Source organism: Augochlora pura, chromosome 3 (assembly GCF_028453695.1).
Source record: "Augochlora pura isolate Apur16 chromosome 3, APUR_v2.2.1, whole genome shotgun sequence".
In the NCBI taxonomy this organism is placed as follows: Eukaryota; Metazoa; Arthropoda; class Insecta; order Hymenoptera; family Halictidae; genus Augochlora; species Augochlora pura.
Window position 1 is genome coordinate 11479298 of NC_135774.1, and position 21174 is coordinate 11500471.

At 44.9% G+C, this 21174-nt stretch overlaps 1 protein-coding gene across 5 annotated transcripts in view; it reads left to right on the plus strand.

Annotated features, from left to right (window-relative positions):
* Dll (homeotic protein distal-less) overlaps positions 1 to 21174 on the plus strand; it is a 128540-nt gene that overhangs the window by 15826 nt on the left and 91540 nt on the right. For 3 of the 5 annotated variants that reach the window (XM_078196696.1, XM_078196697.1, XM_078196698.1), the window contains exon 2: positions 928 to 1169. In XM_078196696.1, coding sequence (XP_078052822.1) covers positions 928 to 1169 — 242 coding nt within the window. The remainder of the gene's footprint in view (positions 1 to 927; positions 1170 to 21174) is intronic. The other 2 variants (XM_078196700.1, XM_078196699.1) reach the window with 1 other exon arrangement.

Consider the following 21174-nt stretch of genomic DNA (forward strand, 5'->3'; position numbering starts at 1 on the left):
GAGAAATTGAAACGGCTCCATAGATGTTACACAATTTCTTTCGGGAATGAAATTTACATAGATTTCAAGATCAAAGCTTCCTTTTTATAACGACGCCTCAAAACTTGATCCACGATGTTTTTTTAGATGTTTTATGGAGGCTTTAATGAGAACCGTACCACCAACTTTGTAGAAATAGAGAATATACCGTCAGGCATTCGCACTGTCAAAAATGGTCTCCGTTTCTGTTCCATAAAACGGACAAACAAAATCGTAAATCAACTTTCGAGATGTCTTTGTAAAGAGTAGACTTCACTCTTCAAAGTTACTATAGTGATATTAAGAAAAAAAATTCTATGGAGTTTTTCCAGCCGTTTCAATGTAAAGCATTTTGAAGAGAAAAGATGTGTTCAGTTTCGCAATTGCTATAACCTGCAATATATACTAACCTGCATATTACAAGAAAATAAACTAATTGTTGTAAAAGTAGAAGCTTCGACTTTCAAAATTACCCTAGATTCAACGTCGTACGATTTTTTCTTACGGAATTAAACCAGTTCCAATATCAACAATTTCTCGAAAACCCAAAAATGTATTTAATGTATTCAAATGTATTCAATACAGAAAAGTCATTTGACGAGTTTCCCGATTTGTTACGGAGTTTTCCGGCTTGTTCAGGAATTCTCCGGTTTCTTTAGAAATTACCAACTTTGTTACTGATTTTTCCGGTTTGTTTCCGACGTTTTTGGTTTATTTCCGGTGTTTCCGGTTTGTTGCCGATTTTTCTGTTACTTATTTCGATTTTCCCTCTTTATTTCCGAGTTTCTCGACGCGTTCCCGAGTCTCCCGGTTTCATTTCGTTGTCGACGGCCCGCCGGCAGGTTTCAGTTGTTATATCTCTTTAGTTCGGCAGCCGGCAGTGACGAGGACTCTGAAAGTTGATGTTAGGGTGGTGCATGTTCGCAGACCTCTCGCCGTTGGGCGACAAGGGCGGCAGCCTCGTCGACGAGCTCGGCGGCGGTGGCGGCGGCTCCTTGAGGAACGGCAAAGGCAAGAAGATGAGGAAACCGCGGACGATCTACAGCAGCCTGCAGTTGCAGCAGCTCAACAGGCGGTTCCAGAGGACGCAGTACCTGGCGCTACCGGAGAGAGCCGAGCTGGCGGCGAGCCTCGGACTGACGCAGACCCAGGTAAGCCGATCTTCTTTCTCGATCCTTGTACGCGCGCATTGACAGACATTAATCCTATTGATCCGATGTGCGGATACAGTCGGCAAAGATATTTTCATACGCCGCGGCCGCCGGGGTAAACAACTCGGTAAACCGCCGGCAAATAGCCGCCTGTCTCCGCGGCCTGTCAAAGCGACACGTTTCACCCGCGAATCCTGCAAGCAATTAATTTTCTATTATAACGCAGCGGATTCATAGTTATAGAGTCGATGATCGACGTGTCTGCGTGGACGGTATCTTAGGAATTCTATGCTGCGTTGCACGGAAAAATTGCGTTCGATGCGTGGTGACTTGTGCTGCGAGAATTCTTTCAGCAGATAGATGCATTTTTAGTTTTTCGTTGAGAGATACTAGCGTCGTCATTGTAGAAGTAATCAAGTTGTCAGTATACTTCAGAATTTATTTCATTGTTAGTTTAACCAACAATTGAGCGATAGGAGTGGTACTTCCTGTAACGGGGCTCAAATAATTTTTATCAGGTTTAGTATATTCCCGACAATCAAGATACTCAAACTTTCGTGAAACCTTAGAATTTTGTATAATTATTTTCAAAAATCAAAAAAGAAATGGCTAAATCTTTGCTATAGTATATATAACAATTATTCCCTGTAAATATAAAATACAGACTTTAATTTGGCAATTGAACATTGATGACATGTGTAGAGGATAGAAACTACAATTTTGTCGAGAAGAATTAATCAAAATATACACCGCAGTTTTATAGTTAAAAATTACACGAATTGCAACACTATTTTATAAATAATTTAGGTGTTCATCGTCATTTACTTCTAGAATTACACACAGCTCTTAAAAGTATAAGAAAAGGGGTAGTTTAGCCATTGAAGCAACATAAAAATTCAGTCAAAGAGAACGTTTTCTTCCGGCTGACTTGAACGTCCACCATCTTGCGCCGTATTTGCCCCAACGTTGACGATTATTCGCGCAGACCGGCGTCACCCCCTTCCCTTACGGTGTCCCGTTGCAGCATCGAACCCGTGGTAACACGAGCCGCGATGTCCAGCATCTGTCAGCATTATCGGCACAAATGACTTTACTAAATCACCGATCCGCCACGCCCTGGACATCGGGGATAGGGTTACGACAGTGTCCAGTGCGCGCAGTCCACGGGGAACGTTAACGAGACGATCATAAATATTCGCCGGAGGTTTTTCAGGTTTTCGTGGCGGACACCGAAAGGCTTTCCGCTAATTATCCTTGCGGTGGCTGGTTTCCAATTAACGATTTATTAGGACTGCCGCGGAAAAGGGGTTGAGCTCCCTGGTCAAAAGCTAATTGGGGCTGGCCTTCTCGGTGCCGCGGATTTCTCGCGGATAGTCCCACGGTTTCCAATTAACGATTTATAAGACTGTAATCGCGGCACGGAGAGCTAATTGGAGCGAACCTCGCGCGCCGGTCTCCTCGTGCGCTGCCGATTTAGACCCCGGGACCGGATGATCCGGGCCAATTAAGACGTCTTCGTTCAATTATCCGCGGTTGCGAAAACTGGCGGCCGTGTTCGCCAAAACCGCCGCCTTACCAACTCTCGAAACTCAATCGAAAATGGTATTAACACGTGAAGTGATGAAAATTAACCTCTTATTCCATGTTCAACGAGAAATATAATAATGTTATGGTGACTATACTTGTGTGCATTTAAATTTGCAGAATAACCACTGTATAGATTTTAAAATCGCACAAAAATAAAAATGTCACCAAAAAATTCCACTAAATTGAAGTAACCCAATTAATTTTTCAATTAATCTCAAATTCAGTTTCTTCGAATATATTAGAATAGAAATTAATTCTGAAAACAAGTTAAGAATTATAACAAATTCTAGGTAAAAATTCTTACTATAAAACTGAATAATTTCTTATTCACGCGATGGATAATGTCACAACTGCATCGTCGCAGACTAAAATATATTTGCATGTGAAACGGACTCTGCCAACAATAAATTCATTTATCAAAATATTAACTAATTAATATCCTATTGCAGTCGACGATAAAGAGCCTAAACTCAACAGCACAAAAATCAAAAATCATTACAGTATGAATTCCCACCAGAACGTCCAACGGCAATTGAGATACATTATCTTGAAATATTTTCATCTTTGATGCATGTCGCAAAGAGAAAACGTAATTCGCAAGAACGTGGCACAGTATCGCGAAGATGGTACCCGAGATACAGTTCTCAAAATCGCCGTCAGTAGTCATTACGAGTGGGTTATTTTGCAAACAACCTGACGCGCTGCCGCTATTACTCATCAGCCTGCGTCGCGCTCGATTCCCTCGACCATAGAAGGGAGGCAAGGGGAGGGGGATAACTCCCGCGGTGCTCGGGCTAATGAAATTATCCGGTCCGGGACCCCCTGCGACGACATCATCGAGCACGACAGCCAGTTATCCCGTGATTACGCGATACGCAGTTGCGTATCACGGCGCGCGTACCTATGAGAAAACCTTTAGCCTTTTGACGTGCTACGGGACAGGGGTCGACCGCGACCAAATCAATCTTTTTCTTTCGTTCGTTCTGCGTCGCCGTTTCACAGCGATTTGTCGGTGATAATAGTTTGATCGCTTGATGGCCCCCACCTACGAATTACTTATTCCGTATTGTAATTAACGACGACATTGTAGCTTGATGATCGTTTTCTTGTTCTCTTTGGTATTCTTTTTGGAGCATTTTTACAGGATGTAGGGAAATGAAACAGAATTGTTTAAATTTTTTAGATTGATTAGATTGGGGATTTTTGTGTGCTATGAAAATTACGTGAGAATTTATTTTTTTCTTTAATGATTTGGGTAAGAAATAAAGTCGAGACAAATAAATAAGAGTTAATCGAGATAAATAAAATAGAGACATGAATAGCTTGTATAAGTGAACTAAATTAAATTCAACTGAAGTAGTTACTGCTATAATAATAAAATAATAATGACACGTAATGTTAGGAATTCAATGAACTACTTGAATATGCTTGAAAAGTGTCAAGCTTCTACCGAGGATTTTTGACACCTTTTGTAATAATAATATCACAGTAGTAAGAATTTGTCTATATATTTTGTGAAAATTTCAGAATTATCACATGATCAGAGAACAAAATTTATAGATTTTTCTAAAAGGAATTTGCAGTCTAATAATTTGTAATTCTGATCCAAGCAGATGGTGAAGGATATTTTTATAAGTAATTCTTATAAACAAATGTTACGGAGGCCTAAAAATTTCAAAATACAAGTTGAATATCCTAGAACATCGTTTTCTTTATTAGAACTTGATATTTCACTTTTAAGTATATCAAACTAATTATTAATTTCATTCTCATGACATGACATGACATGCAATGACATGGCACAAGATGACACGACGTTCTTATGACAATACCATTTTTTCGAGGAAGAAAATGTGCGGTATTTTGTCCCAGTGTGACAGCATAGCATTCAATATATACATACAAAATGTAAATAAATGCATATGCGCAAAATATGAATAAATATACGCAGATAAAATGTGAATAACTACAAACATACGAAATGAACCGAAATGAGCTACACGAAATACTGTAAAATAAAAAGAAAACAAGAAATTAATTAGCATCATGCCTCAAAAAATAGTAACTTTGTAAACTTGGAAGCAAAAGTCGCCGCCGTCGAAACGTCCAACAAGATACCAGAGGAGCCCCTCGATAAATAATTCGAGAGAAATGTCAGCCGTTTCGAGCGTGTCGGAAAAATAGCTGTAAGTCATCGCTAGCGCTGGGGTAGTTCCTGGAGGAAGTCGTGAAATCAAGTTGGCAATCCGCGTAGAGTTTTTGCCGGCGGCATGGGGCCTGGTAGCTGCGGCGAGTGTTGTCGGTAAAGCTCGCGGCCGTGGATCCGTCCCAGCAGGGTGCAGCGTGCATAATCTGTAATCGGCCAATCAAGGCGTCCGAGCAAGCGCCTGTGCCTGCACTGTTGGCTTGGCTACCGTCGCATCGGGTTTCTTGTCATCGCCAGCAACATGGCGCCTCGAGCCTTCACTCTCTTCCATCTTCCCTTGGTCTCCTCCTCCGGTACCATCAGCTCCTCTCTCTCTCTCTCTTTCTTTCTCTCTGCCCCGCTCTCTATTCCCATCATTTCCCTCCTCCGGTGAAAACGACGAAGAGGAGAAAACCGACGGGGAAAGAAAGAAAGGAAAGTAAAGGAAAGAGAGTAGGATCCGAGGGAAGTGAGGCCACGCATCTCTTTTTTTCTTCGGGGCTTCAATTTGAGGACGTGGTAGCTTATAGCGTTCGTGCCGCCGCTGTATACGCGAACGAGGGAACGAGAGAAAGAGATGTACGGATGCGAGAAGGACAGGCCGGCGCGGTTGTACACGCGAGAGCCCGGGCACACAGGGACCGGATTTGCACGTGCATAGGCACATAGACGCCGTGGCACATAGGTGCAACGGGCTCCGCGCGGCCGTGTCTGCGTTCCTGCCACGTACCTTGGGCGTGGTGGTTCCTTTTTCTTCGTCTTCGCCGACGAACGCGGCCGATCTCTCCTCATTGGCCCCGGGAATGCCAACGCGTCGAAACGAGATTCGAAAGTCGCGCAGGAGGGAAGCTGCACGCGAAGTGAATCCGAAATCCCCCGAGACCCTCTCTGACCCCCGGGTGCCTCTCCACCGGCCTTGGCCACGCTTTCGGAAAATTCGGCGACGGGGGTTCGTTAGTGCTCTCTGGCTCCTGTACCGCGGAAGACAGACCCCTTATCCCGGTTATTTATTATTGAAACGCTAGAAAGAGCCAACGCTGACCTGTCTCGGCTTCGTTGCCGGTGAACGATCGCGGCCACCCTCTCGCCTGCTCAGCATCGATCTGTTCACTCCTACGCCTGGGAATAAGATAATACTGTCACTCAAAGGGCAACGTGTAACGATCGGTCGGACACCGACGCCTCGCCATCCGCATTCTGTTGCACACGGCTCTTGCGCGACTCGCTTTTGCAAACCCCGGTCTTGATTCATCCGCGATTTACTCCGGCATTGCTCATGGCCTCGCAGTTGCTATACGAATTTATTTCGAGTTAGTTCACTTGACACGTTGCAATAATTCGTGGGTTTTTATTGGTAGATTGTTGGTCTTGGACTATCGGTGTTTTAGGTGTCAAATGCTTTAGAAATTTTGCTGATCGTTTTCAAAATTATCGTAAAAACGTCGTAGATTTTTCTGTAGAGTAATAATACCCAGTATTTACTGCTAGGTGGCATAAACGAATCAGGGTTTGTTGAGTAATAAGCAATGCCAAAATGATAAATTGAATGCAGATGTTCGTGTAGTATAAAAACGATCCGCATCAACTGCAAGGTAGATGGAAGAAGATCAATATTTATTGACCCATCTGTCGATTGTCATTATAAATATAATGTTAATGTTCGCGAAGAATAAAAATGACCAGCATCAACTACAAGATATATGAAAGAAGATCAAAAATAGCTGTCTAACAATTGTATTTATTACTTGTAGACTGCAGATGTTCGTGAAAGTAAATCAAAAAATCCAGATACTGCTCCATGTAATGAAATGAAACAACGAAATAATAAAACAGTTTTACATGGACAGTCTCGAATGGAACAGCTGCTTCACAGTTACATATATTTTTTCCACGAACAGTTGCGTCGTTTTTCGACAATTAATCCATCCGCCGTCGAGATACGAACATCCGACGTGTCGAAGTTTCATACAAACTTACTTCGATGCGTCGAAGTTCTAGACACTGTGTTAGGATCGATCGGCAAGTTCTCGATCCTCGTTTAACCTTCCCGACCCTAGATTCTACGGTCTACATCTTCGCAGGCTGAAAACTGGAACGGAATTGAATATTTGAGTATTAGGAAGTCGCGTACGAGATTACGGAGAAGAAATGCCATCTTGGATCGATCCCCATAAGCTCCTGATCTTCGTTTGTCAGTCTACGAGCCCCTACACACAGCCGAGCGAGGCGAAATTGAATGTCCGAGTACGAGGAAGTATTCAATTGCGCCTTCCAATTCAATCGTTACGTACCACTGTGTAAGGGTTGAACAGCGACACATGAGCATCAGGAGCTACCGGGCTGAGACAAGATGGCGTAGGCTTCTCTACAGAGCATGATCTCGGACGGTTTAATACTCTTTTCAATGGGGAAATCGATGAAGAATTTTCTTATGTCCAGACGGCCGAGAGCTTCCTGCCGCCTTTTATCGCTCCGTTTTGACGTATTGCGGTTAAAGAGTTGTTAAACGGGGATCAGAAGATGCAGATAGAATTCAGAATGGCGTAGTTCCGTCGAGATTGTAATGGAGATCCATGGAAAATACTCTTTTATATCAAAAATGTATATTACTTGTAAGGTGTATAGAACTTTCTTTCGTTTGTTAATAATTTTAATAATTTCTTAATTTTGTTTCCCTCAGTTTAAAATTTTATGCAGTCTAGTTTGTGATAAATGCATGAAATCCTCAGTCTGTTCGTCACTTTATTTAACAATCTAAGGGTTGTATAATAATTATAGTACTGATAAAAAATGGCGTAACTTTCTTTGAAGTATATTCTGAACTGCTAGTATTATTAAAAATATATCTATAGTCTAAATATCTGACGTTACTCGCTTCCATTTACTCTTAGAACGCCTATGAGTGAAACAGTTATGAAATGAGTTTCATAAACCAGAATAATGAATTCAAGATGGCGTAGTTTCCATTAAAACCTGATCTGAACTTCCAATGTTTAAAAAGAAGCTAGAAAATGCGCCGGTACTGGACTATTCAATTTCCTTCCCCCTTTTGCAGTTCCGTTTGACGGACTAGGGGTTGAAGAGTAGTCAAACGAGGCTCGGAAGCCCGGCAGAATGAATTCAAAATGGCTTCTCGCAGGCGTACGATCCCGGCCGGCTCGCTTCGCTATGTAAAAGAAAAACATCGGCTACTTATTACACGATTGTGTCACTTCATCGAGGGACGTGGAACGGTTGACGACTTGAAAGGTGAAGATTGGAAGCGGACGCGGCTTTCCCAGGATCGTGAACCCGGTCGGGTTGCTTCTCGCTCGAAAATGAGAACGATGAAGTCGATTCCAGGAATTCGTTCGCGGTTCGCTTTTCTCCTCGGCGTGGCCGTCTAAAAGGCGGTTTCTTCCCCGGTCGCGATTTTCGTTTTTCAACCGTGCGCGCACGTTCACGCGAGAGCGCATCGCAGAGTGCACGACACCGTGTGCACGCCCGTATCTCTCTACACGCACCCGTGCACGGACGATGGGGCTATCTACGCGTTAATCTACGCCGCGCGCGGCAGCGTTTTTCGCGATGACGACGCTCGGTTTTCCGTAGATCGAGCACGATCCATCGCGTGCCTCATCGGCGGGACCTTGATCGCGATTCCTGCGTGATACCAGCTACTTATTAGTCGCGTTTCACAGACCGGCGAAGATGCTTCGATAAAAACGCGAAAAGTATTCCCGAAGACAATGTTTTATTTTTTTTTTTCTCTTTTGTTGCTCGGCCGTTCGTGCGCCCCACCACGGGCCACGCGGAGTTTTGACGTCAACCGAGACCTCGATGGAACGTCAAGGCTCTCCGACACACACACCGGGACCTCGAAAGTTTGACCTTTCATCCCGGAGTTGGCCAAACTGAAATTAATGCTCTCGCACGTGTTATTCCCTTGCGATCGCCCGAAACAATTACCGCAATTTCAGCGGCGACGATCATTCAATTTCCAGACGTGTTCGAGCCGCTTGCTATTTTCGCTGCTGCCCGTGAAATTGACTTTCTGTGGTCCGTAGAATTTTTATACTTTAGATTTATGTGACTTGAACATTTTTTAGCAGATAGGTCTACCAGACTTTGACAAGAGTACTATCGCCTTTGGACAAATTTAAATAGATATAGAAACAGGAAATGTACAGAATTCATATATCGTCTGGTAGTTTCATCTTTATCATCGTTTGAAATCTGCTCACTTTTGTCACGAACACATAAAATCCAATCTAGAGTCAATAGTTTCATAGATTCTGAAAAGACCTGTATTATCCATAGCTAAAGATCTCAATAAAATCCTTCAATCAAATACCAAGTACGCTGCAGCAGCAAGAGTAATGCTCGGAGCGCAAAGCGCAGCCTCGCCGCTGCTGAACGGTTTTCCATGCGCGTGCTCTGGGCAGGGCTCGGACTAAATTCTCCCATATGATACGGTGACATAGCGGGCCTGGGATCGGCGCAAACGGGGGCGCAAAAAATCGCGTCGCTCGGACATACTGTTTCCCTTTTCCCGGGCGGCAGCGGCAGCAGCAAGCGTACGTAACACCGGATCACTTGCGAAACTGCGTGGCGGCAGACGTCGAACCCGCGAACAAGCGTTGCGTACCTGTCCCCCCGCCCCGTAACTCCACCTTTCCCTCGCCTTCCGCTCATTTATCTGCGTCCATTTATCTGCCTATCACTAGCGTCTCGACAGGCATGCCGCCGGTGGCTACCTCGCCGGGGTCCTGGATCCAGATGGACCGGATAACTGACTCGGTTTCTCGCCGCGGCAACAATGAATCGGCTAATTAATGATTTTCAGTATCAGGTCCAATCGATGCTCGCTTCCCTCCCGCAACCGCGCGCGAGAGGGTGGAAACTTAGGGGTGTGAATCTTTTTTCGTTCGCCGTATTCGGCTGCCTTCGACTCCGATCCCCGGTACTCTCGAATCTTATCAGATCCGGGGTCCGGAGGTGGCAGTTTCGCTGGCTAGATGCATTAGATACCGGTTATGGAGCCGTGGAACAATGGCTCGAACATAATTGATGATTCCGGCGGACCGTGTATGAATCATTTGGTGAACGCCGCGGCTAGCTGGGCTAGGCGAGCGACGCGTGAAAGTGGTGTGCCTCGGGAATGTCACTCGCATTGTTACTACGGCACGCTCGCGGTCGCCTCTAGATCGCGACGAGGGTTTAACTAAGTGCCAGTGGCGGTTCGTTCGAAGGTTGAATTGAAAGCCAAAAGGTAGCGGAAACTGCTGCAGGAATGTCGGGCGGCTTGCTTCGGTAGCTAAAGCGCTACGCTGCTTAAGCAGCTGAGAGGATTTATAAGGTGAAAAATTGTGCGCGGGGGTTTTTCTGCGTAGGTGCCAAATATTTCAGCAGCTAGAATGCTTGGGGATCTTAAACGTTAAGGGTGAATAAGTCGGAAAACGCCGTAGTTTCTTTTATGGCAAATATTTTAGCATTAAGAGTAGATTAGAGTCTACGATATAAGCATTCAACTTTTCAGAAAAATTTCGAGAGAAGTAAAAGTCGCCAGTATCGAAGAACTAGCAAATGCTAGCAAGCTAGTAGTGTCTTCAGAGAAGAGTAGTTGTCGCTAGCATAGATTCTAATAGCAACTGCTTGAGAATTATGAAGATCTTTGACATAAACCTTTCGACTCAAAGAAATAAAATAATTCAATATTGCGAGATCAATGCAAAGTAGCAAACTAATAGTCTCCAAAGAAAAACTCCACATTATATAGTGACTGCTATCATACTTTCTAAAAAGGAACATAAACAGTGACTTTACGAACTGGAATATCACAAAGACAACTGTCACAGAACCTTCTACTAGATATAAAGATCGCCAAAGTAATAAAGTTGCGAAAATGTAGAAAGCAGCGCAAAGTAGGAAGCCAGTAAAATATTCAAAGAAAAAGTACGCATCGTGTAGTGCGGTAGCACGGTTTCCAAGGAATAGCATAAATCATGCAGTGGTTCCTGCAATAGAAACTCGAGGACCACGGAAATCTCTGGTATAGGATCTCCAACGTTGCATAAAAATCTCTAAAGAAATAAAATCAACGGAACGGTACAAACCAGCACAAAAGCTGGGAGAAGTCCTCGAAGAAAGAGCACGCATCGTCCATTGCTCGAAGGCAGCAAGATTTCGAGGCTCGTAGTATAAAGGAGCATCCATCCAGCAGAATCTCGATAATCCGAGTCTAGACGATCCGCATCAAAGCACCACCGAAGTGTACTCGATACGGAACAGTTCCGCGGCATGATCGAAGTAGACCGATTAGCCGGGTTCTTTTTCTCTTTCGTCCTTTCTCTTCTGTTCCTCTTCGACCGCAGCCAACTGACCGGCATCGAACGGGCTTATCACGCTGTTATCTCATCGGCTCGTCGCTCGGCTTCGTGCGTGTCGAGATAGCAACGTGTCCAACCATCGAACAGCTTAGGTCGAGTCTCTCTTTCTCTCTCTCTCTCTCTCTCTCTCTCTCTCTCTCTCTCTCTCTCTCTCTCTCTCTCTCTCTCTCTCTCTCTCCTGCGCGCACGCACACATGTACATTCTCTTTCTCCACGGGTCGTCCGCGAATGCATCTCAATGATTGAATACACTCTCGCCGTATTATCGGCGCAGGCAATAAAACTAATAGAAGTTCGACCGACACGTCGCTATCGCCTCGTATCTGTCCACCGGCTACAAATGGGAAAGTTTCGAGGCACGCGAACCACGCCACGGCTTATTATTCCGTGGACGTTCGTGCTCGCCCACGCGCCCCCGCGTCCTTGTGTATTTTCGGACGCGATCCTCGTAAATCCTGCACGATATTATTTAATTCAATTTTATTCGGGATACGCTCGTTAGACGTCCGACGTGGACAGACGTGGCGGGGGTGGCTTCCAGGACGCATTATTTCGCTTGCGATCCGATGTGCAGACGTTGGTTACTTTCTAGATTTATTCTGGAATGTAATTCGATGGGGAAATAAGTGTGAGGGTTAATTTTAAGGAAATAAGCGAGAGAAATTTAGTTGCATTGAAATAGACATAGTTAAATCGTTGATTTAATCTGAATATTATCGAGAAAAATTACAGCTCAGATTTTATTTGGTTTATTGCCTTTTAAATGATTTAATCTTCAACAATTGTAATGAATGTAATGAAAGTAGCAATTTAATTTTTTTATATTTTAAACAGTCCTTTCTCTAGGAGTTTTTTAGAAATAGAAATTTTGGATTTTATTTTCTAAATTTTCATGCGTCAATCTGAATTTTTATTTTTTTATTTTCCAAAGAGTCCTTTGATAGACTTAATTTTTATAAACTATAGTAATTATATTTTAGATTGGTCCCAGAGTAATGTTTTATAAAAATTTGCTTAACAACCTGAGTCAATTACCATGTATAATTTTATTATATCTTCGGTTAATGAACCATTGAATTTCTGTGTTTGAACAGTCCTCCGTTAACCTCAATTTTCATCGCCTCTTATAAATTACGCTTTGGCCCGCCGAACGAAGCCCAAAACTTCAAATTCGCTCGCCTTCAGGTATAAATTCATCGCCGTCGTATTTCTCGGATTCCCGGTAAACCTGTTTCATACGAACGGGCAAGTTCAAAGTAAAAGTTCAGGCTAGAAGGAAAAACGATATTAAAGGGGAGGGGAAGATGATTAATGGCGCTGGGTATTAATTCCAGAACTTGACGGAAAATTAAATGATCGTTTCGAGCGTAGTTACAGAGTTCGGATCGGGCACGCCGTGTTCCCTGGAACGCTCCCTATAGCTTCGTGGAAATCCTTTTCATCTTGTTCTGGGTGGTTTTATTGCAGGACGTCCGATGACGCCTCGCTAAAACTTTCCCCCGGATCCGAACGAGAGTTGTCGTGCGCGACGCGACGCACGGACGGAGTGATGTTTCCGTTGTCTAATGGCCTGCGTTGTCGCTATAATCATACGTCTTCGGGTTCAATGTGTACTTTCCTTCACCTAGATACAGCCGACGCTTGTGCTCGATCAACGTTCGACATGAATATTTTGTGAGAACACACGGGAGTCTATATTTTCAGCCGGCAGTTTTCTTTCGTCAGCCTTGACATGGTAACACCCTCGTGCCGAAATAGTTGCCGTTTTTATTCGTTGCCTCTATTCCCGTTATCGTCCGATCAAAATACGCTATCTCATCGATCCAGAAATTACGCGGAAATATTTGAAACGCGAGCCCGGATACTCTGCACTACTTTTCGATTCCATTCAATGCCGCTTTTCGAACGTTCCACGTGTTTGACAGCTATCTTGACGATCCTCGTGCTAGGCATTTTAATGGAAATTCACGTAATTGTTCATAAATTAAGATACGCGATTCCACGATCTTCGAATTAAGCGGAAACTAAAATAACGTCATCAATAATATTAAAATGCACATTATCGTCGATTTGAAATTCAGAAATATGTTTTTCCGTGCGGTCTTTATTAACGTTCAATGACTGTCGTTAAATCATTGCGGTGAAGTCGCGGGCGTTTTTACGAAAAATTACTTACCGTGTACACGAGGCGGAAATATTCATTGAGTAAAAGTAAAAACGTACCGTAATTCCCAGCTTTGTTACGTGGACGGTTCGCGGCGGTGTTTCGCGTGCATTATCAGTCACTTTCGTTCGACGTCCTCGTTAATATTTGACGCGTTCGGTCGCCATTTTTTGTGCGATCGCCGCGGAAACCATTTAACCGTTCGCCGATAAAAACGTGGATCCAGTAATACTAGTTTTTCCGTTCGCTACGAAACTCGCATCGGCGCGCACCGCGGTGTTTCGCCTGCCCCGTTTCACGCGTGTCGTACAACCAACCACGGCGTAATTATGTCGCGTACGCCTAGACGCCGCTCGTTTCCCCCGGCAGAATGAAAAATACAAGACTAATTGATAGTGTGCAACGAATCGCAGAACAAAACCCCGCGGAGACACACCGTATCGATTCCTATTTCGCGGTGAACTCGCGTATCCTTGAAATAATTGGCTGCTTTTTACCCGCTTCCCTCTATAGCCGGTGCCAGCCGACTTTTATCAATCATTTTCTTCGCCGTTTGTGTACAAACCCTCGACCGCGACCGTAGCTCTTTTTACGCCGGCCGAGGAAATTCTATACAATTATTTAAATCAGTCCTCGGATAAATCGTGTCTGAAACATTAGTCCGTCATCAGCGTTATGGATTTTGCGGTTTCGATGGCTCCTGACTCGTTGCGTTGCTTTCTTGAGATCCAACGGACGTTAAATTCAATTTTAGAACCCATTGCCTTGGTACCTCGATTATCCGGACTTCAATGAACAATTGTCTAAGCACGCTAACAGGTTGCGTGCGACACCAGATATTGCAAAAATCTCCCAGGATTTTTAAGTCTACGTTAAACAAGCGCTCCGCTGTGCGAACGTTCGTACGGACTACTTCTAAATTCATTGTGACTCAATCTGTTTTCAAATTCATCGCGTGACTTTGGCCTTTGTGTGACAAGTAGACTGCGAATTTTACACACTTGTGTTATCTTAGTGGCTGAAATAGGATAGAACGAACGTGAGACGAATTTCACATAACCGACATTTACAAGCTATTAAAATTGTTCGAGTAAACAATTCTGTTATGCAGAAAGATCGCAAGTTGCAAGAATAGTTTTTGACACAGCAACCAGTTTATGAAACAATTTGTTCTTCTCAATATTAGAAAATTCCACGTGGCGTTTTGTTATCTTTTCTAGTAGAATTTTATTGCAAGATTCGAGAATTATTTTTGCTACATCTGCCTCGTGTTTTCGTCAGAAAAATTTCGAAAATAGCTATCCGCTTGGCACGCTGGTTCGCAGAGAAGAGAAAGAGAGACAGAGGATAGGGCAATTATTCCAATTTCCCGGGGACACGTACGAATCGGTCGAGGCGTGTCTCACCTCTCGTTACAACGTTTCCGAGAACAGATCCTCGGGGTTGTTCGGCAGCCTCTCGAATATCGTGCAAAAAGGAGCCTCCGGTGGACGCGGATCGACTCGGAGAAATCATGGAGTACACGCCACGTGAGAACCAATAAAAAAAGCCAGCTCGCTTGTGGAAGAAGGGCTCCCCGTGCCCCCCCCCCCCTTTCAACATCCCTCCCGGAGGGTTCCACACGAGCGTGGTGGCGCTCCCCCTCCCCCTCCCCTCCCGCCCTCCTTATATTCCTCCGACACGGTGGCGGTGTTTTCGCGTCGTTGTGCGCGAGGAATCGCGGCGCGGTGTGTTTCTGCAAACATCGAACTCGTCTGCCGGTAATTATTGGTATTTGAGGCACTGTGGGAGGTCCCGCGAGGCACGCCAGGCTCTTTCGATGCACGTACATGCACGAGCCGCTGCGTGAAAATAATTATCGGCCTTCTCTCCGCTTCTTCAAGAGCCGGCCAACAGAATGGAGTGAAAGAGAGGCTGCTAGTGGTTGGGGGGGGGTGGTGGTAGGGGGGCGACATCCTTCGATAAAGGAGAGACAGGGCCCCGGCGCGGCGTCTGCCTTTCCTTTTTCTTCCTCCATTTTCCTTTCTCCCGTTTGGAAAAACACCGGCCCACCGCTACCACTTCTTTTTTCGCGTGAGGAGAGACTTTCTTGTAATTAGTCCTCGAGGAAGACTTCTGCATGATACTTGATTCGGTCTGTAAATTAGGAGCTGTTTGTTCGTTATTACGGTTTGCAGCCTGCGAAAATTTTGTGGCAGATGTAACGTAGCGAATTTGTTCTTAGACAGTGGAATTTAAATGGTTTAATGTAAGAAACAATTTATTTCTGTATTATTTTGGTATCCAAATGTTCTATTGTTATCTAATAATAATATTTTATTCATAGACTTTGCATTAAGATTTTGGACAGCGATGCATAATTTCTTTGGAAATTAGCAAGCATTATGCGGAGTTTATATTCGCCTTAATTTATTCTCGTTGACTACAATGCTTGTGGATTATTTGATTGATAATTAGAGTGAAAGGGTTCTTTAACAGATTTTTTGTAACATTGACGGAGGCTACTCTGATTTTAAATTGAAAATAACAAACGATTTTCTAATAAAATTGATGGTATTTTCACTCCTGATTTTTTGATCTGCAAAATCTGATGTCGATGCTACTGATTTATTTTATAATCACTGAAAGAAATCATAATTTTCCGAGCCATGATCTGAAGTCCACCTAAAGAGTTTTGTCACAAATTTTGCAAATGATATTTATCACAGAAGTGGTACACTTTTCTCAACGAAAATAATGCAACATGCAATAAATCTCTCATACTTCGCATTAAAAGAAACCAGTGTTATAATACAGTTGTAATACAGAATAAATGTCTTACTGTTGCTTTTTATAAATTAATGTAACACGACTGTTTCTAGTGCTCTGTAAAGATTTACAGAGACTGTAAAGATTAACATATTTTAACACTAGATAGTGTTAAAATATTATAAACAGAGTAGATAGATCCATGCCTTCCCAAAAATTTGCTTTTAAAGAGTTCGCTTCGAGATTCTAAAAATCCTCGTTACATACTGATTATTAAAATCTCTCAATCTCGATAACACTAAATATATTCTAAGAACTGAATTTTTTCAAACTTCGCTGATTTTCTCTCGCCAGTCGTGTAAGTAAAGCTGAATCCACAACCCGCACAAAATGCATTAATATCACCACTCGTACCGAAGAATCGACTCAACACAAGATCTCCCCACTATACACTCGAAACCCAAATTCCGCGATCAATTTTCATCGATCTCCGATCCGAACAGCCGCGACTATATTTCCGGGGAAGCGAAGGCGAGGAACCGGTCGTTCCACGTGAAAATCCTGTCGGGGCAGACTGTTGCCCCTTGACAAAGTAAAAATCCGGTCGGTCGGCGATCCTGCGGACCCGGTCCCTTGGGTGGAGAACCACGGCAGAGTCGAGAAGAATTCGCGCAAAACAGGCTCGAGGGGTTTCGACCGGCAGAAGCGCGCCCTCTCCGTTCCTCCCTCGTGCGAGGAATCCCTGCACCGAGCCGGGAACGAAATCCTCCTCCTCCTCCTCCTCCACCTCCCGTTCCCCGCCTCCTTCGAGGAGATCTTTCAGGAAGATCACCGGCGGCGCAATGCGTTTCGTTTGTGGCGCGCGCTTGCACCTGACCAACTTTATGGCAACGGGCGCACGGGGATTCACGGTATCAACCAACAACGATGATCCCCGGCTTGCCATATAGTTCTGACAGGCGCTGTGAAACGAGGGTGAACCAAGAGAGAGAGAGAGAGAGAGAGAGAGAGAGAGAGATGGAGAAAGGTGGAGTGATCGAGAGAGACGGAAAGTTAGAGAGAGAGAGAGAGGAAGAGTCGCAGAGAAACGTAGAGAGAAATATGGCAAGAGAAAGAGAGACGGAGAGAAAAAGCGAGCTGGAAAGAATGAGAGAGAAGCGGAGGTAAGGCAGGGGAGCTGGAGTGAGAGGGAAAGAGGAAAATTGGTGGCCAGGTGGCAAAGTGTTGGTGGAGCGCCGAAGAAAGCAAAGGATAGACACGGAGCGTGTACCTCGTGGTAGGAATGGGTCAGCCATGGCAGAGCCAGGTTAGGGTACACACACACATTATTTCAATGTTGGCAGTAATGCCTGTTATTAAGCGATGATAATGATTGGTATTATCGCGGGTTGGGAGCAGGACTGGTAGCAGCGGATATAAATCATCCTTACTTCCTTCTTGCTGGCAGTGGCCTGGGCTCCGCGAGAGCTCACCTCCATGCCAAGAAGCTGTAAATAACCCGGCGAGTTGCAGCTCGGCGTTGCTCGCCGCCAGGAGGTAAAGGAAAGGCTTCCTCCGACGCGACCGGCGGCCTGTGTTGGTGAATCGGTCTTAGATAGGTCGTAGTTAGGCTCTCGACGTTCTCTTCCTACCGTGCTACCCTGCGCGCCGGACTTTCCCTAGCCGCGCCACTACCAACGCCGCTACCACCGCCAGCCTCGCTACCACTACCGTCGTCGCTGGCAGTGACTTCCGCTCGATTCCTCGGCCCGTATTACGCATCTCGTTAGCGCCGCGCCGGCGTTAGCCGCACGCAATCCGCCAACGCGCCGCGACTATCGTCCTCGCGATCCTGGTCGCGCCGAGCCGGCCAGGTCGCGCGTCCGCGGGGATGAATCACGGGTTCCCACGAGACCATGGTGTACCGCGCCGTGCTGTACGTACCCATAGAGGTACCCGCTAGCTAAGCGTCTTCGATAGCAACCTCCTTTCCCAAAGGCTCTTCCTCGCCGGACACGGAGCATCTCTCTCTCTCTAGCGCGCTCTGCTCGGCCATAAATCATCGTTCGGCGCCGACGATCGAATTCACGATACCCACGTCCTCCCTCGATTCCTAGAACGACAAGCAACGACCCGACCGCTGTTTCATCAACGGCAGTCCGCAGAGTCCTCCTTCGCTCCTCCGAGCTCACCTACGCGTGTGCGTGACGCGGATACCATCCTCGCTATCTTCTTCTCTTGTATTCTATCTCTTTTCCTCTTTCGCCATTTCTCTCTCTTACTCGCTCTAGCTCTTTCTCTTGGATAGGCTCCGTTTAGGCCATTCCCGACGCGAACTCCGACGAGTCTCGTGCACCAAGCCTAACGGTAAGGTCGAAGGGGTGCAGGGGGCCGCCACCAACCACGCCCACGCGTATCTCGATCTAATAAATCCAACATTTCGCCGGTAAATCCGAGCCCTATACCGTGGCAGTCGCGCAGATGCGGGAAAGGTTCGGGATCCACGGATTCGGGGAACGGGAACACCCAAATCGGACATGATGCGCGCTTTTGACGTGCAGACGATCGGTCCTTCGGTGTCTGCCGAGATAAGGCAAAGAAAAGATGTTTGCTTTTGAGAGGTTTTGAAATAAATCTTGTAGAAAAGTTAAACGAAATCCTTTTGGAAATGAATTTTGGATAAAAAAAAACAATAATTTCTCGCTATACTAACAATAGTGGAACTACCAATTAATACTGAAAACATTAGAAAAACACAAAAATTACAATGTAATGTTATCGGTGCAGTATACTAATTGCGGTAACTTTGGCGCAACTTTTGTTCCTTGAACCTAAGCCGCAACATTCATGCCTCTTACAAAGATCCCTAATCTACGCTGGATTTTTCAATTATTCTCGGAGATCTGGCATAGTTTAGTGAAAATAACGTAATGTGCAAGCACTTAGGCGATCGCAGCAGGTTAACACGTGGGGGGCACGATGATGCCGAGGATCCGCGAGAAGAATTAAGTGGCGTGAACGGTTGTCAGGTTCGAGATAAGTTCCTCTTGGTCTTAATTAAAGAGCAAGGCGAGCTTGAAGTTGAATATTCATGTTAACAAGATTTACATAACCAGAGTCAGTGCTCCAAAATGAATATAAAATGCCTTTACTTAACCGTGGATTTGCGTATCCACTTCTCATCGCGAACCACTAAATAGGAGCAAGGTTGTCATTTCCCTTCTGCAGTGCTGCCCGAGATACTTGAAATATTCATACAAGGCACCTGGAAACTTTTTGCAACGATAGAATTTTCTAGGAGCCACTTTTTTGAAGGTTACATGTAATTGAATTTATAAAATGGGTGATGATTAAGTCGAGGAAGATTTTGAGTGGAGTTTGTCTATATTGTTTTATTCTTACTTCGATATATATACGAGGCAATTCATCGAATATTCTTGCATTCTTTTCTATCGTAAATGACTGTAAATTTCACCTGGTGTATTCTGTCATAAATACGCAAAATCTGTAGTCTATACGTCAATCTGTACCGATAAAACACGTGAAAGAATTCGCGCAACACAGCGTGTCTCTCTGAATGCAATATTTGCACACGATCGATAAGAAGTGTAAAGCATGCGTCAAATCAACAATCTAGTCAGTATGCGCCAACTTCGAACGTTCGAATATCGTCATAGTCTAAGCACACCGAAGTATAGCACCGAGAAAACTATTCCTGTAACACGGGATCGCGAACTAACACTAACGTAGAATCGAGAATAAGCTTGGAGGGTGAAAAATGAAACGAGGCGACAAAAGCTGGAGCAGAGGCAGTAAGCTGCCATTTTGCCGAGGCTAATTGGCGTGGCTCCGCGCGCGAGCCGTGGAGACATCGGCGGAAGAAAGCGCGAGAGGGACCGGATCTCGTGACGCGAAAACTATAATTTGCCGGCGATTTCTTTCTCCCCGAAGCACCGCGACCTACGGTGCGCCCGAACCTCGGCCGCGTCTCGGTCTCTCGGGCTACCTTCCACGGCTCTCCCGGCCGAACGGATTCCGCGAAACCGGACGGCGCGCCGATCCCAGACGGAGAAAGAGAGCTGGATATACTCTCGCGAGGACTCGCGCGCGTTTTGCGATCCGTTAACGAGGCGTCCCAGTTCGAAAACTCTCGCGATTCGCACGCGAGACCCGCTTCGGAGATATCACCGTTTTACGGCTTCTCGGGAAACCTGTGAAATGGTAAGAAACCGCCTAGAGAGAATCAAGGGCCGGGGGAGAGTAGATCCGGTGGGAATATCCTGGGGATGGTTCTGACGCTCGAATTATCAAGAAACTCGGTCTCTCGGGGTACGGACGATGAGCTACTCTCTGCCTTCTTGCGATTCCGCTGCCACGAGTGCGGCCATTAGCAGCCCCTGATTGACGCCGGACTCGCTTTTCTTGAAAAGATTCGGGAAGTGGCCGCTCTTTCGCGAACTTATCGAAATACCTAGGGTGGCGTACCATTTGAATCAGCTTTAAATATTGTTTAATGTTGCGTTTCATATCATTCGTTCTCTGACGAATTTGCCAATGATATCGCACTCGTGTGTTAGTATTAAAGCTGAGATTAATGAGTGAATTTTTCCTGAATTTTTATCTACTTTCTTGTGGATGAATTTGCTAGATATATGTCTGCTAGCATTAATTGCACGATTAAAAAGTGCGTGCATTTTGTGATACCACTTTGTAATTCTTCTTTACTGATTTTAACAAGTAAAGGATGACAAATGGACGTTCCTGCAGACTTTGAATATTTTTCGTACAGTAGGTCCATGATTACTCAGTTATTAAGTGGCTGTATTAGATTAAAACTTCACTGATTTAAACATCAATACATGCGAGCCATCTTACTTAACATTAATTCGATCGACTATTTCCCATTTTCTCATATAATTAACTAGGCTGTCGTCAAACTTTTAGGTCATCCTTTAAACTTTACAATCCCGGTAA